Source organism: Calonectris borealis, chromosome 8, assembly GCF_964195595.1.
Source record: "Calonectris borealis chromosome 8, bCalBor7.hap1.2, whole genome shotgun sequence".
Lineage (NCBI taxonomy): Eukaryota > Metazoa > Chordata > Aves > Procellariiformes > Procellariidae > Calonectris > Calonectris borealis.
In genome coordinates, this window is record NC_134319.1 from 26020703 (window position 1) to 26032837 (window position 12135).

Sequence of the window (12135 nt, forward strand, 5' to 3'; positions counted from 1 at the left end):
TAGCAGTCCAATGAAGTCACCTTCCTATGAGAAGCCGTTGCTAGGAGAAGATAAAACCAGTTTGCTTCTAGTGTAAATTAATAATACCATTTCTGAAATGGATCACTAGTGTCCTCCAGAAATAAATTTTAACAGCATTCTAACCCCTGTGGTTTGTTTGCAGTTCCTTATTTTTAAAGTCTGTAAAAGGCTATTTCTGCTTAAGACATGGAAAGAAGGGGAGAAAAAAGTTTGGCATTCTTAATCATAGATAGATAGATGGATTAAAGCATATATGAGGAAAAGATTTTCATAAAGATACTGCTTGATATTTTCTTGACTTGGTGGCAGAACTGTGTATTTTCTTTGAAATTTTAAGAGCTATTAATGATGTCACCCAAAGGGGTCTCACAATTCCTTGGTTTTAGATTCATGGATCTAAGCAATCACAATCCTGCTGTGCATCAAGTCCTTCTAAGTAGTTCAAAGCACCCAGTCTCTTATCTGTAGCTACTGTATTGACTGCAATAACTACTTTATCACGCTATCTTTGATTAAACTGTGGAACTGGGAGAATTTGCCGGCAACCTACCCAAATGCGCAGCTTGGGCTTGCCATCACTTGGTGATGGGATAAGCCCTGAGAAAGCACTGTCCCTCTGCATGCATTTGCTGACCTCAGCTTGAAGGAAACCTGGGCAGGTCTCAAGCGTGCTTCAGGAGTGCTTCAGCCAGGACTCCGGTCGTGATGATCGGGAAGTCAGGGTTGTGGCCCACATGATTTCTGCAGGCTTTTTCTTAAGAGCACTGTGCTCCTAGTACTTCTGCAGAATAATCTAATAGAGGTCTTCCTGCCTTTTAGCATAGCCTCCTGAGAGGAGCAGAAGTTGGAGGAACTTTCTTTGACACCAGCATAGTCTTTGAGGCTAGAACTCCCTCCAGGATGGCAGCACAAAAAACGTGCATCTGATTTACACATTTTTGTGCTGGAGAACCCACCTTCAAACTGCCAGCCCATTGGGATGTTCTTAATATTGTTGAACTAATAATGTACCAATACTGCAGTGAAGCTGGAGATTTGTTGCTTTCTATTGTTCTTTTTAACACGTTTTTGCCTAAAGCATCCTGTTTATCGATTCTTGTTAGGGTACATAGGGCCTGCCAGAACTGAGAAAATCAGAAAACACCACTTTCCTTCACATCCCCCCTTCGTCTTATAATGCCTCTGCTCTACATCATCTTTACCCCTTTTTTCTCTGACCCTGTCTTACCGTCTGCCATTATTTCCTCAAACTCACAAGGTATAATTCAGAAGAATGTAATTTAAAAGAATGTAGAGAATTTTCTACCTTTTTCCTCCCTTATATTTAGAAGATGTTTTGTCTTTTAAGGTTGACAATTCTTTTTTTGACCTCATGTTACTGCTTTTGTTTTAGTGAAACTGAGGTAACGTTGATGGGCACATTTCCCTTATACAAAGGATTATACATTTATTTCCCCTGGAATTAAATAAACCTGATTTTTAACAACTTTAAAATAATCAGACAGTACAGAACAAAAAAAAAAAAAAGAAACAAAAAAAACAAACAAAACAAAAACCCAACAACAAAACAAAATACAAAACCAAAACATGCATTTATTTTTTCAACCTTGAACTGCTTAACTGGTTTTTGTACTTAGACTTCTACTTTTTTTTTTCTTTTGAGGAAAAACGTAAATGAGCCTTGGTGTATGCTTTCCATGGGCTAAACGAATCAGGCTCTAAACTTTTATCTAGATCTATGAAGCTTGGATATAAATTGAAAAGATCACAGCTATGGGGAAAAGACCTATACTGTAAAGGCCTTTCTGCATAGATTATGAACATCGTAACTCAATAATTTTTTTTCAAAACTATAGTTATAATTGGACCCAATGGGGGTCTCTCTCTTTGATCAGATCACAGTAACTGTGACTTTACACTGGAAAATGTCACTACTGTGAAGGTTTATCACCTGTAGAGCTGGTCTTTTCTCTGATGCCATGTTCAGTTCTCATTAGCATTATTCAAAGTTTAGTTGTTAATTAGGTTGACACTTCAATTACAATCATCATCTACAAGAGCAGTCAGGACTGCTTGCATAAAGAAACAAAAAGATACTCATTCCTGCATATATTTCTATAAGAATGAAAGCTGTTTTGGTGATAGTTTGTTTAGAATGTTCTGTTTAAAGAGTAACTCTAAATGTTATTTTGTGTAGTTTTTAGTGACTTAAATATTGCTTTATTGGGTATATTGCAATACAAAGGGATGTAGAAACATGTATTCAATATAATTGGAGTTGACTGACTTCTCCAGATATCAGTTATGTTGAAAATTAGGAGACTATAGACTATACCTGGGTGTATTCTACATATCTTTAAAGAATATTGTAATAATTCCATAATTATATTATTTTTCTCCAAAGTATCTCCAAGTAAGTGTCATCTTAATTAGTATTTCTAATTTTTTTTCCAATTCTGTATAATCAGTGATTGCTGTTTGCCAAGTAGAAAAAGACCTCCTTCAAAAAAAAAGTCAAGCACTATAATAAGGATGCTTTTTTTTTTTTTAACCTACAGGTGCCTCATAAGTATTATTCTTATTTCTAGGACAATTCTAAAGACAATTTATCACTGACTTTACACAAACTTTTCTCAACTATTTGACAGTGGTAGCAGCTACTCCCATGGTGCATGAGAAATGATGTAAGATAGTAATTTGACTTAAAAAAAAAAATGAAAATCCCTAAAACTGAATAGTAAGTGGCCATTAAAAGTCCTTAAAAATAAGCCTTCTTAACATAAATAAAAAAAATGCAACTATCTTCATTCAAAAGAAGTAGGTACATGTTATGATTAATAGAAAAAAATCTGCAGAAAAGTGGCTCACGTGCAGTTTACTGTAAAATAATTAAGCTTATTTATGTCAAGAGGCCTTGGGAAAAAAAGAGAGCATAAACCAATTTGCATTAGCACTCTACCATCATCCCCTGCTTTCATTTCAATTAACAGACCAGCAGGCACTCTTTGCAGTTAAAAAGATAAGCTATCAAGGAGGAGGATGAATTTTTGGCTGACCTGTAGACACCATGGCTTGCCTGCTGATTGGGTTCATACCTCGCTGTACCAATTTCTGAGGTGTTAATTTAACTGTTCCACTCTGTCATGCAGGTCTCGGCCTTGAAAAATAAACTGAAAAAGCAGTCTACAGCTACGGGTGATGGAGTAGCCAAGGCCTTTCTTCGGGCACAGGCAGCACTGTTTGGATCCTACAGAGATGCACTAAGATACAAACCAGTAAGGCTTCTTTACTTCTTTTTTTTTTTCTTAATTTATAAGAGCACAGTCTCATTCTTTGCAAGGAAAATATGAAATGTTTTATCCCAGTCTGAAACATTTCAAAGAAAATGTTTTAAATCTCACTCTATGCTAAGGATACATTAGCAATTTAGAAGACACTACCACCTCCTGACGGTGAGTTGTACTGAAAAATAAATACTCATCCAAAGTCAGCTATTTTCTTATTTGTATCACTTTTATAATTTATTTAGTATAAAATCAGATTGTATTAATGAAGCTACTTACGCACAGCTCACCTGGTTTAATGTGGTGAAGAACTGAAGAGACTGTGCCTTTCAGACACCATCATTTTTCCACTCTACCAGTCCAAAGACTTTGCTGTGTTTGAGGCTTTTTATTTCCTAGCAGAAGCCAGATATGAGTCAAACATGCATCTCTTCTATTATACACTTATCTTGATTCCACTGAGAAGTTAGGAGAAATGAAAACCCATTTCATCACATCAGAACTTCAGAATTTGTATTTCTAACGTTTTGCTGGTACTCAGTAGATTAATGTGTTATCGGCTTTCATCCTTTCTGGTTTATGAGGGTGGCACATATTGAGCCTATTAGAGATAAAATCGTTTATCGGAAACAACTTAGAGATTCATTTCATCTGTCAGTGCAGATTCTTTTCCTATGATATTTGCAAACTACTGATAGTAGTTCCATTTGATAAAATGCATTGAGATGACATTGGTTGAATCAGATTCCAAGGATATGATGTTTGGTGGTCTGATGGATTCACATAAATGTTGAGATTTGATAGGAGAAAATCATCCTTGCTTGAGGCGTCAAGTTTGTAAAACTGGTGGGTGTGTGGGTGCATGGGTGGATGTTTGTTTGGGGGTGAGGAGGGCGGTGTATTCTGTTGTTGCATAAGGAACTATGTGGTATTCCTTGATGGAGATGGATAGGATAGTTATTAATTCCAGATGAGGCCTTTTCCTGGAGGAAACATTAGAATACAGTATGGCAGGGTCTTCCTTCTACCCAAGTGGTTCTCTTACAGGTAGTCTTTTTTGCCGTGAGCGTTTTACACGCTAGCTGTCTGTGCCACTGACAGCAATTGTTATTGAGATGAAAAGTAACCCATGCAGAAATGTTTTAATGTTTTAATGTTTTAATGTTTTAATGTTTTAATGTTTTAATGTTTTAATGTTTTAATGTTTTAATGTTTTAATGTTTTAATGTTTTAATGTTTTAATGTTTTAATGTTTTAATGTTTTAATGTTTTAATGTTTTTAACTAAACATTAAAAGTAATGTTTAGTTCAAGTATTTGTGTTTAGCAGTCTATATAAATTGCATACTATATTGGAACGACTGTACCTGTTTTCAAAATAGCTAGAGTTCAACACAGTACTAGTTTCATTAAAACAAATAATTCCAACAAAATAGATAGTTGTCATTTATTCCATAGTGGCATTACCTGACATTGCTTCAGGAGGGGTTATCTAATTTGTTCCTTAGTCTAAAGGTGAGGACACTGGTCTCTGTCAACTCATGGCAGCTCGCAGTAAGAGCTGTGAAGTCAAAAAGTGCCTTAATCTACATTCGATATATGCAAACAGAATGATGTCAGTCTGGTTGATGTCCTTACTTCTGTTCTGACCGGAAATAGGCTCCAGTCAGTCCTTTGTTTTGGTAAGTTTGTTGAACTGAACGTGCAGGTTCTGTAGCATTCTGTTAGCATCTCTGTTGAAATGAGCTCTCCTTTTAACTGATTTCCATTTTATTTCAGTTTATCTGTTGGCATGTCTGAGATATCTACATTTGCACTGTATTGGAAGTAGTGCACCATGCATCATTTCAACTGGCAAACATTTGTCAAAGTGACCTTTGCAGTCTTTCTTTCTGCATTATTTTCTTTTGCAGGGTTTTTTTTGTTTGTGTTTTTTTTTTTTGGCCCCACTGACTGCATATAAGAGAAGGTATTTATGAAACCACTGTGGCCTGATGGTTTGCTGTTTTTTGGTTTTTGTTGTTTTAAGATATGTTATTTCAGAATATCTTAACAGGCAGAAGTCTGCTGGCAAATACCGGCATATCTTGGATTGGCATCAACTTTGTACAAAGACAAAGCATATTTAAAAAAAAAAAAAGATGTGTAGCTGTTATTTTGAGCTGTTTTAACTGATTTTAGTATTTTACAGAATTTTTGTTGTGATGGAAACATTTATTAGAAGCTGAATTTGCTCTGGATTAGTAGAATCTAAAAGGAGTTGTCCCATAAGCCTTTCGAACTCAGTTTAATGCATTGTGAATTGGGAAGTTCAAAAAATCAAATCACATTTGACTGTATTAGGACCATTTGTCAGGAGTCTCAAAACTTGTGAATTGTTATTGCAAAGAAAATACTACCCTTTGTTTTGGAGTCTCTGGTGCTAGATCTAATAAGGAAATCTAAACCACAGCTATGGGCTTCATTTACATTCTTTCAGGAGATCAAGTAGTATTCATGTAGAAAATTTGTAGGGAGTATACTTAAATGAGAATATTTCTATACAGATTTGAAATACTTTTGTCATATTTTCAGAATCAAGAACTCAGAGGTTTTGAGTACCATTTTTAGGATTGCAGACATCCTGATGAAAAATAAAATAATGTGTTTAGATAGTTATTGATTGTAAGTTGCAAAATATGTTTAAGTGAACTATTTTCCTTGCAACAGTGTGTTCTGTATAATTTTAACTTGAAACATGAAACAACTGTCATTAATATTCACTTTGAGTAAAGAACAGCTTTGATAGTGTCTGTACTCATCCAACACTTCTCTTCACTCCAAACGCTGTTCATCACACTGAACACTCATTCTGTGCAACTGTTTGTTTTCAGCATAGGACAGATTCTCCTCGGTATAGCAATATGTCTTGAACAAACGTCTAGCAATTATTGAAAAAAAAATGATTGGTGAAAGGGAAAATGGGAAGCTTCAGGGGTCTTAGAAGGAGTTCATGGGACTCCAAAAGACCATATGGAATATTTGACTACTCTAATACAGACAGGAAATATGACATGTAAGAGGAAAAAGTGATCATATTTTTTTGTGTAATAAATGATAATAAAAATCTTAATCCAGTAAAAGGGTCCAAGAAAAGTGGAAATAGTTTTTTTTTTCTGATTTAATCAGGATACTGAATTAAAGAAATCAGTCAAATTGATACAACTGCCAAAAGTATTTTTGTAATATGCTATACCTATACATATACATTAGCCAGTATTGCATAATAGGAGTGGATCTGTAGAGCAAAACATACAGTTGGTGCTAAGGACCCGACATCCACACAGTGTGCATTTCTAGCTTTATTGTGGTTCTTATTTTAGTCTGGTGTTGAATACTGAATACCCGTGACGAGGTGGAGCTCATTTTCTGCTTTAGTTTAAATCCAGAAGGAATCTAGTTAATGCATGGTAGATGGGGATGATTGAAAAAATTCTTTCTACAATCTCTCTTACTATCTTATCACCGTTCCAAAATTTTGATAGGGAAGAGAAAAAGAAAATAAAACAGATTTTCATCTGTATTTACTTCACTGTCATTTGATAAATGACTGAAAAATGATCCAGAACAAAATTGTCATCAGTGGAATAGTGAATTAGAATGTTTTTGTGTATGGTCCCATTCAGGTAGAGGACTGCAATCCATTTTGATAATGTGCGTGGACTTTTAGTGGGGGGGTGTGGTGTGTCTCCAGCAGTGCAGACCTACAGCAGTGGCAATGAGGCCATTCAAACTGTTTTGCTATAAGGATCCCTGGCATATAGAAGGGCAAGTGGTCCGTGCCTGGTTGTACTCACCCAGCTAGCAGCTGCGGCATGAGCCATCGCGTGATGTGCCACGCCAGCGATCACAAACGTCAGTTTTGATCACAAGAGTCTAACCCTGCTGAGGCATTGCAGTGATCAGTGTGTTGTGACATAAGTGCTTCTTATACCATGTAAATGCATATACAAATCCAAATTATGTTTACTTTGGGTGGTCAGACCTTAACCTTGAACCTTCTGTTGCTCCTATTTTCCTTAGGTAGTCCAGCATTTGGGAATTTATTGTGGAATAAGATTGCACATGTTGTTCCATGTTTCAGAATTGCATGCATAAGTGGGAGTTGGATACAAAGATTGCAAATGTGCAGTTTGTGTCATTTTGTCAATCAATGTATGTGCAACATTGTGGTTTTCCTAGCTATTTTATTTTACACGTTCTTCATGGGTCATTTTTAGGTATCCTTCCTTATATCAGACAAGAGCCACGCCAGTCAAACATTTTAACAACACTGTGGTGGCTAGGGAAAACAGGCCTTACACATGTGCCTGTGCAAACCTTGCAGATGAAAGCAAAGGCTTGTAATTAATTAATTCCATTAATGATATAGAGTATGGTCAGTTAATAAAACACCATATGATTTAAAGAATTCTTAAACAGGCAGTATTTCCACTGACAATCTATGTCTAGAGAGGGAAAGGTAGGTAAGAGAATGAGGAAGGACCAGAAAAATAATGAGTATAAAAGTATTCACTGTAATAGAGGTTAATTTTAACATCATCAGGAAAATAAGCAAAGCAGAAAAGCTGTTTGCTCTTAGGCAGCAAACATCAGGAGGATATATAGGTGTGATTTTAAAAATTTTTTCTTTTTTAAAGGTAATTCATCAGGGCAAGACAAACACGTTTCAAACATATTTCAAATAAACAAATCCTCTTACTTTATGACACATCTGTTAAAAGATTATGGAATATAAGCAACAATAACTTATTTTCTACCTTTGAAAAATGTGCTTTTCTTCAAAAATTAGCTAACAAAAGATTAAGTTGTTGAAAAAAAATCACCTCTTTTGGGGAAAAAGTCCTCAAAGCTCTTGATGTTACAACAAAAGAAATAAACCCAGGATAACTTTGTTTTAAGTTATGATGGTTGTAACATCACCCATCAGAAATTAAGAAATGAAGAGCAAAGGCTAATGGCTTGCTCTGGAATGCTCAGCAGTAGGAGTTCATGGTCTCATCAGCACACCAGGGGTGCTGAGATAACTTCCAGCTTGAAGATAGCACAACCTGTCAGACCTCACTTTAATTGAATGCTAACTGGAGTGCTTTGGGCCAATATTGTCACTATTTTAAGTAGTGACATCGGCTCTCCAACAGATGCAGGTATTATATTCAATATACAATAAAGCAAAATAATACAATGAAATGTTATATTAGGAAAAAAATAGGTATTTTAAGATTCAGAATGCACTTGAATTACTTGAGAATGCATAAGTAATGATTGCTTAAAATTGAGTTTCAAAATTAAACCTTTTCAAGGACAGGTATCTCTTGAAATGGGCATTGACTTGTTTACTTTCCCCCAAGAGTTAGGAATAAAAAGTACAGCAGAGTACTGTACTTTCTCTGTAGTAATGAGAAAGAATAATGAAATGCCAGAACATAGTTTGTGTTTAAATCAGAACCACCCTGTGTAATATCTGTTATGACTATTTATTGTGACTTCCATAAGAATTTTATCTTACATGTGGAAAACCATATTGTATAATTTGTCTTAAGGACCGTAGTAGTCCTTTATTGAATATAGATATTGTATTAATAGGCGTTGTTGTAGGTTTTAACTGTGACTATAAGAAATATCAGCATATCTGAATCTTCGGGTATATTGCAAGAAATTTGCACATTTTGCAGAAATTTGTTTGTAATTTTAAATGGCAGCTTCCTGAGTAGAATCGTAGGTCATACTCGGTTATCCCCTGGCCTTTATCTCTGAATGTCATGACAACAGCTGAAATTTCAGGTTTGTACTTCCTTGATTTTAAACAGAGGAATTTTAATAGCAAAATCAAAATGGTGTATAAAATTTTGTTTTTTTTTTTAAAATAAATTGTACAAAACTGAAGAAGCTATGCCCATACCTACCTACTTTATACTCTTCGTGTAACAAGAGAGAGCTGCTATATAAAACGGTATTAATTATAGCAATGGTACAAATAGTTGGTATGAGTCATCTCATGCTAGAGAGGTATGAATGTTTTCTAAAATAAAGAATTAAAATGTTTGTACTTCTTGTTCAAGTTAAATAGCACTAGATTTAGAAAGCACAAACATACCTTCTAATCTAGATTATTTTTCCTTTTAAAATGATCACGCTGTTTTAGCTCACTGTTTTCACTTTCCGTTGAGGTCTGTATAAATAGCTTGCTTAAAATGTGAATGTAGCCTAGAGTAAGAAATTCCTGCTGTGTGTGGCAAACTATGAAAGGGGAAGAAAATTCTATAGCAACTGTTGTTAAAAGGACAGATATCTTGTTTGGGCATAGATTGTTTGGTCTGAGTATTAGCTGTCTACTTTTCAGTATAGAGTCCCCACTGGGTTTTGATCGAACTTGTTTTGAAAGTACATTGTAGATCAATACGACAGGGGCCATTTGATGGTCTAGTAGTTAAATATCAGCGGAGCATTCCTCCAAAACGCAGTTTCTAAAGGTACCCGGTTGTATTTGCAGAAATGAGAATGTTATAAGCTTTATGTATGAAAACTTCGAGAGCTATTTTTGTTTATATTGATTCAGTAATTTATTTTTTGAATAGCACTTCAGAAGGCTTCGTGTTTACAGTAATAATCTTGAAGATTTGTAGAAGTTTTATTTGGAAAACAATTTCGTTGTTCAGAGCCTTGAACAAATAAAAGAGCTAGGAGTTAATTGTATTATTTAATGCAATTTCAGTAAAGTTTAAAGCAGATACCTTGAGAAAACTTCAGTGGGGAATTTCTGCAGATTCTCTCACTTTCATGTGCTGAACAGGTAGGAGCTTTAAACCTACTCAAATTTTTAAAGCAACCTTGCTATCAGAAGGTTCAAATAATGTAGATGACTTTTGGATGTGAACTCTTTATAGATCTAAATAAATTTTCAGCTAAGGAATGTTTGGTTATTCTGTCTCTGAACTGTACTGATAAGGGAACAGATGCACCAATGCATGAGTGCTTGCTAAATATCTGAAGCATCCAGTGATTAAAGGAAAGTATTTGGGAAACTATTACAGCCATGCACTAAAGATGTGTGTTGAACTACCATTTCCTGGCGTTCTGTTCCGTGGCTTGGGTGGGAGAAGTGCCATCAAGTAAAACTATCTGACTGCTCTCTCTTCCCAGGCTGATGTGAGAGGCAGAGCCAGCATGCCTGTTTTCTCTTCTGCTGGGAGATGACCTCTCCTTTTTCTCTTTCATCTTTCCCAAGACAATTGGGAAAGTGGCAGTGGAGGCATAGCTTAGTTTTTATTTTTCTAAGTAGTGTATTTTGAAAATACTATTTTCTCTCTTTGGTCCTAAAGTTAATGTTTCATAGTAGGTCATGAGCCATCATCTAGTCAGTTCTGCACTCCCACAAAGCCTCTGTATTTCCAGAAATCATTTCTTTGTGTAACAACAACAACAACAAAAATATATATATAAAAAAATAAGGAGTTATAATTTGCTGCCTTGCAATTTTTTGGAAGAACAGCAGAACTGAGAAGAGAGCCTGCCCTCAGGAACACTGTGTCTTGTACCACCATATCTCACTGGAGACTGTTTCATTTGTTTTGATGCACTGTGAATTTGCTAAGTAGCTTGGGGTCATCTTCTTAAGTCTTTAGGAGCTCAAGAATAGCTAATGCAAAGTGGGTCAGGAAGGCAGTGCTATTTAAAGTATCACAAACATTTCAAGCTATTTGGCAGATCCAGCATGTCCTGTACGTGTACAATGTTCAGCAGTTATCTCGGGATAAGTAGTAGGTGGAATAACTTGGGTGCCTCTCCTGGAGACTTGATCGACACATATCGTGCTACATATTGTGCTGAGGTGGGTTTGCATATCACAGCATTCCCGCTACCCTTTGAAAGGGGAAGGATTACGTTAGGTAAATGTATAGCTTCTAGCTCTTCCAGTGAGATTTCTTTTCTAAAGAAGTAAGGATGTAAAACTTAAAAGCAAGTTAAACATGAACTTAAGTACTTTGCTGAGTAGGATTGGACCCCTTAAAAGAGAGACTTAAAAAGGGGGAAGCTTTTGATAGTATAAGAATAGGATTTTAAAATGACATCACAGTGTTTTTACTGCAACCATTTCCTTGGTTCATACTTGAACCGTTTAAAAAGAAAGTGCAAGATGTAAAGAGCAGTTGAAAATGATTTAGGGCTACCCCACCAAACTCACCGAGGTCACATGCAGAAAATAGTTTGTGATATTCTGGAAGCACCTAACCGCACAGTCAGCCAGAATGATAGGAAACTGCGTGAAATGGCATGTGGGGTTAAAGTTAAACAGGGTTAGGAGCAGAAAGCTATGGTGATCATGGTCGTGAATAAATTTGTCTTTAAAGTGGCTAATGGAGCTATTGTGAAGATCAGTATAGCAGCTGTCTGATCTTTTTTCTTTTGAATGGCTGAGGTGTCTTTTATTCTGTTGTGGGACTGCACTGTATATGAAGCTTTTGGGTAGTAAAATATTCTATGGTAGATTTAGGTGTGGCATTCTGTTGAATTCCAAATTTTCTGTCTTTGAGACCTTTGGTAATTGTTTCTAACCTGGTAATTAGTTTGGTTTTGTAAACTTGGGTGAGAGGCCTTTTGGCTTTCTGATGAAATCAGTTCATTTTTTCCTTGCAGTGCGTATTTTGTAGACTGACTTCATAAACCAGAAATTCAATTGCAACGTGTATTTTGAGAACTATTTAAATATTGTATGAAGATTTTGGGCTTTTTTTGTGGTTGTCTGCGTCTGTTTAATTGGATGCATGTTTATCAAGATTGCTTGAAAGGGA

At 35.7% G+C, this 12135-nt stretch overlaps 1 protein-coding gene across 2 annotated transcripts in view; it reads left to right on the forward strand.

The window, feature by feature from the left end:
- Positions 1-12135, forward strand: part of DENND1B (DENN domain containing 1B) — a 165664-nt gene that overhangs the window by 113515 nt on the left and 40014 nt on the right. For both annotated transcript variants that reach the window (XM_075156553.1, XM_075156554.1), the window contains one exon: positions 3171-3296. In XM_075156553.1, the coding sequence (XP_075012654.1) occupies positions 3171-3296 (126 nt within the window). The remainder of the gene's footprint in view (positions 1-3170; positions 3297-12135) is intronic.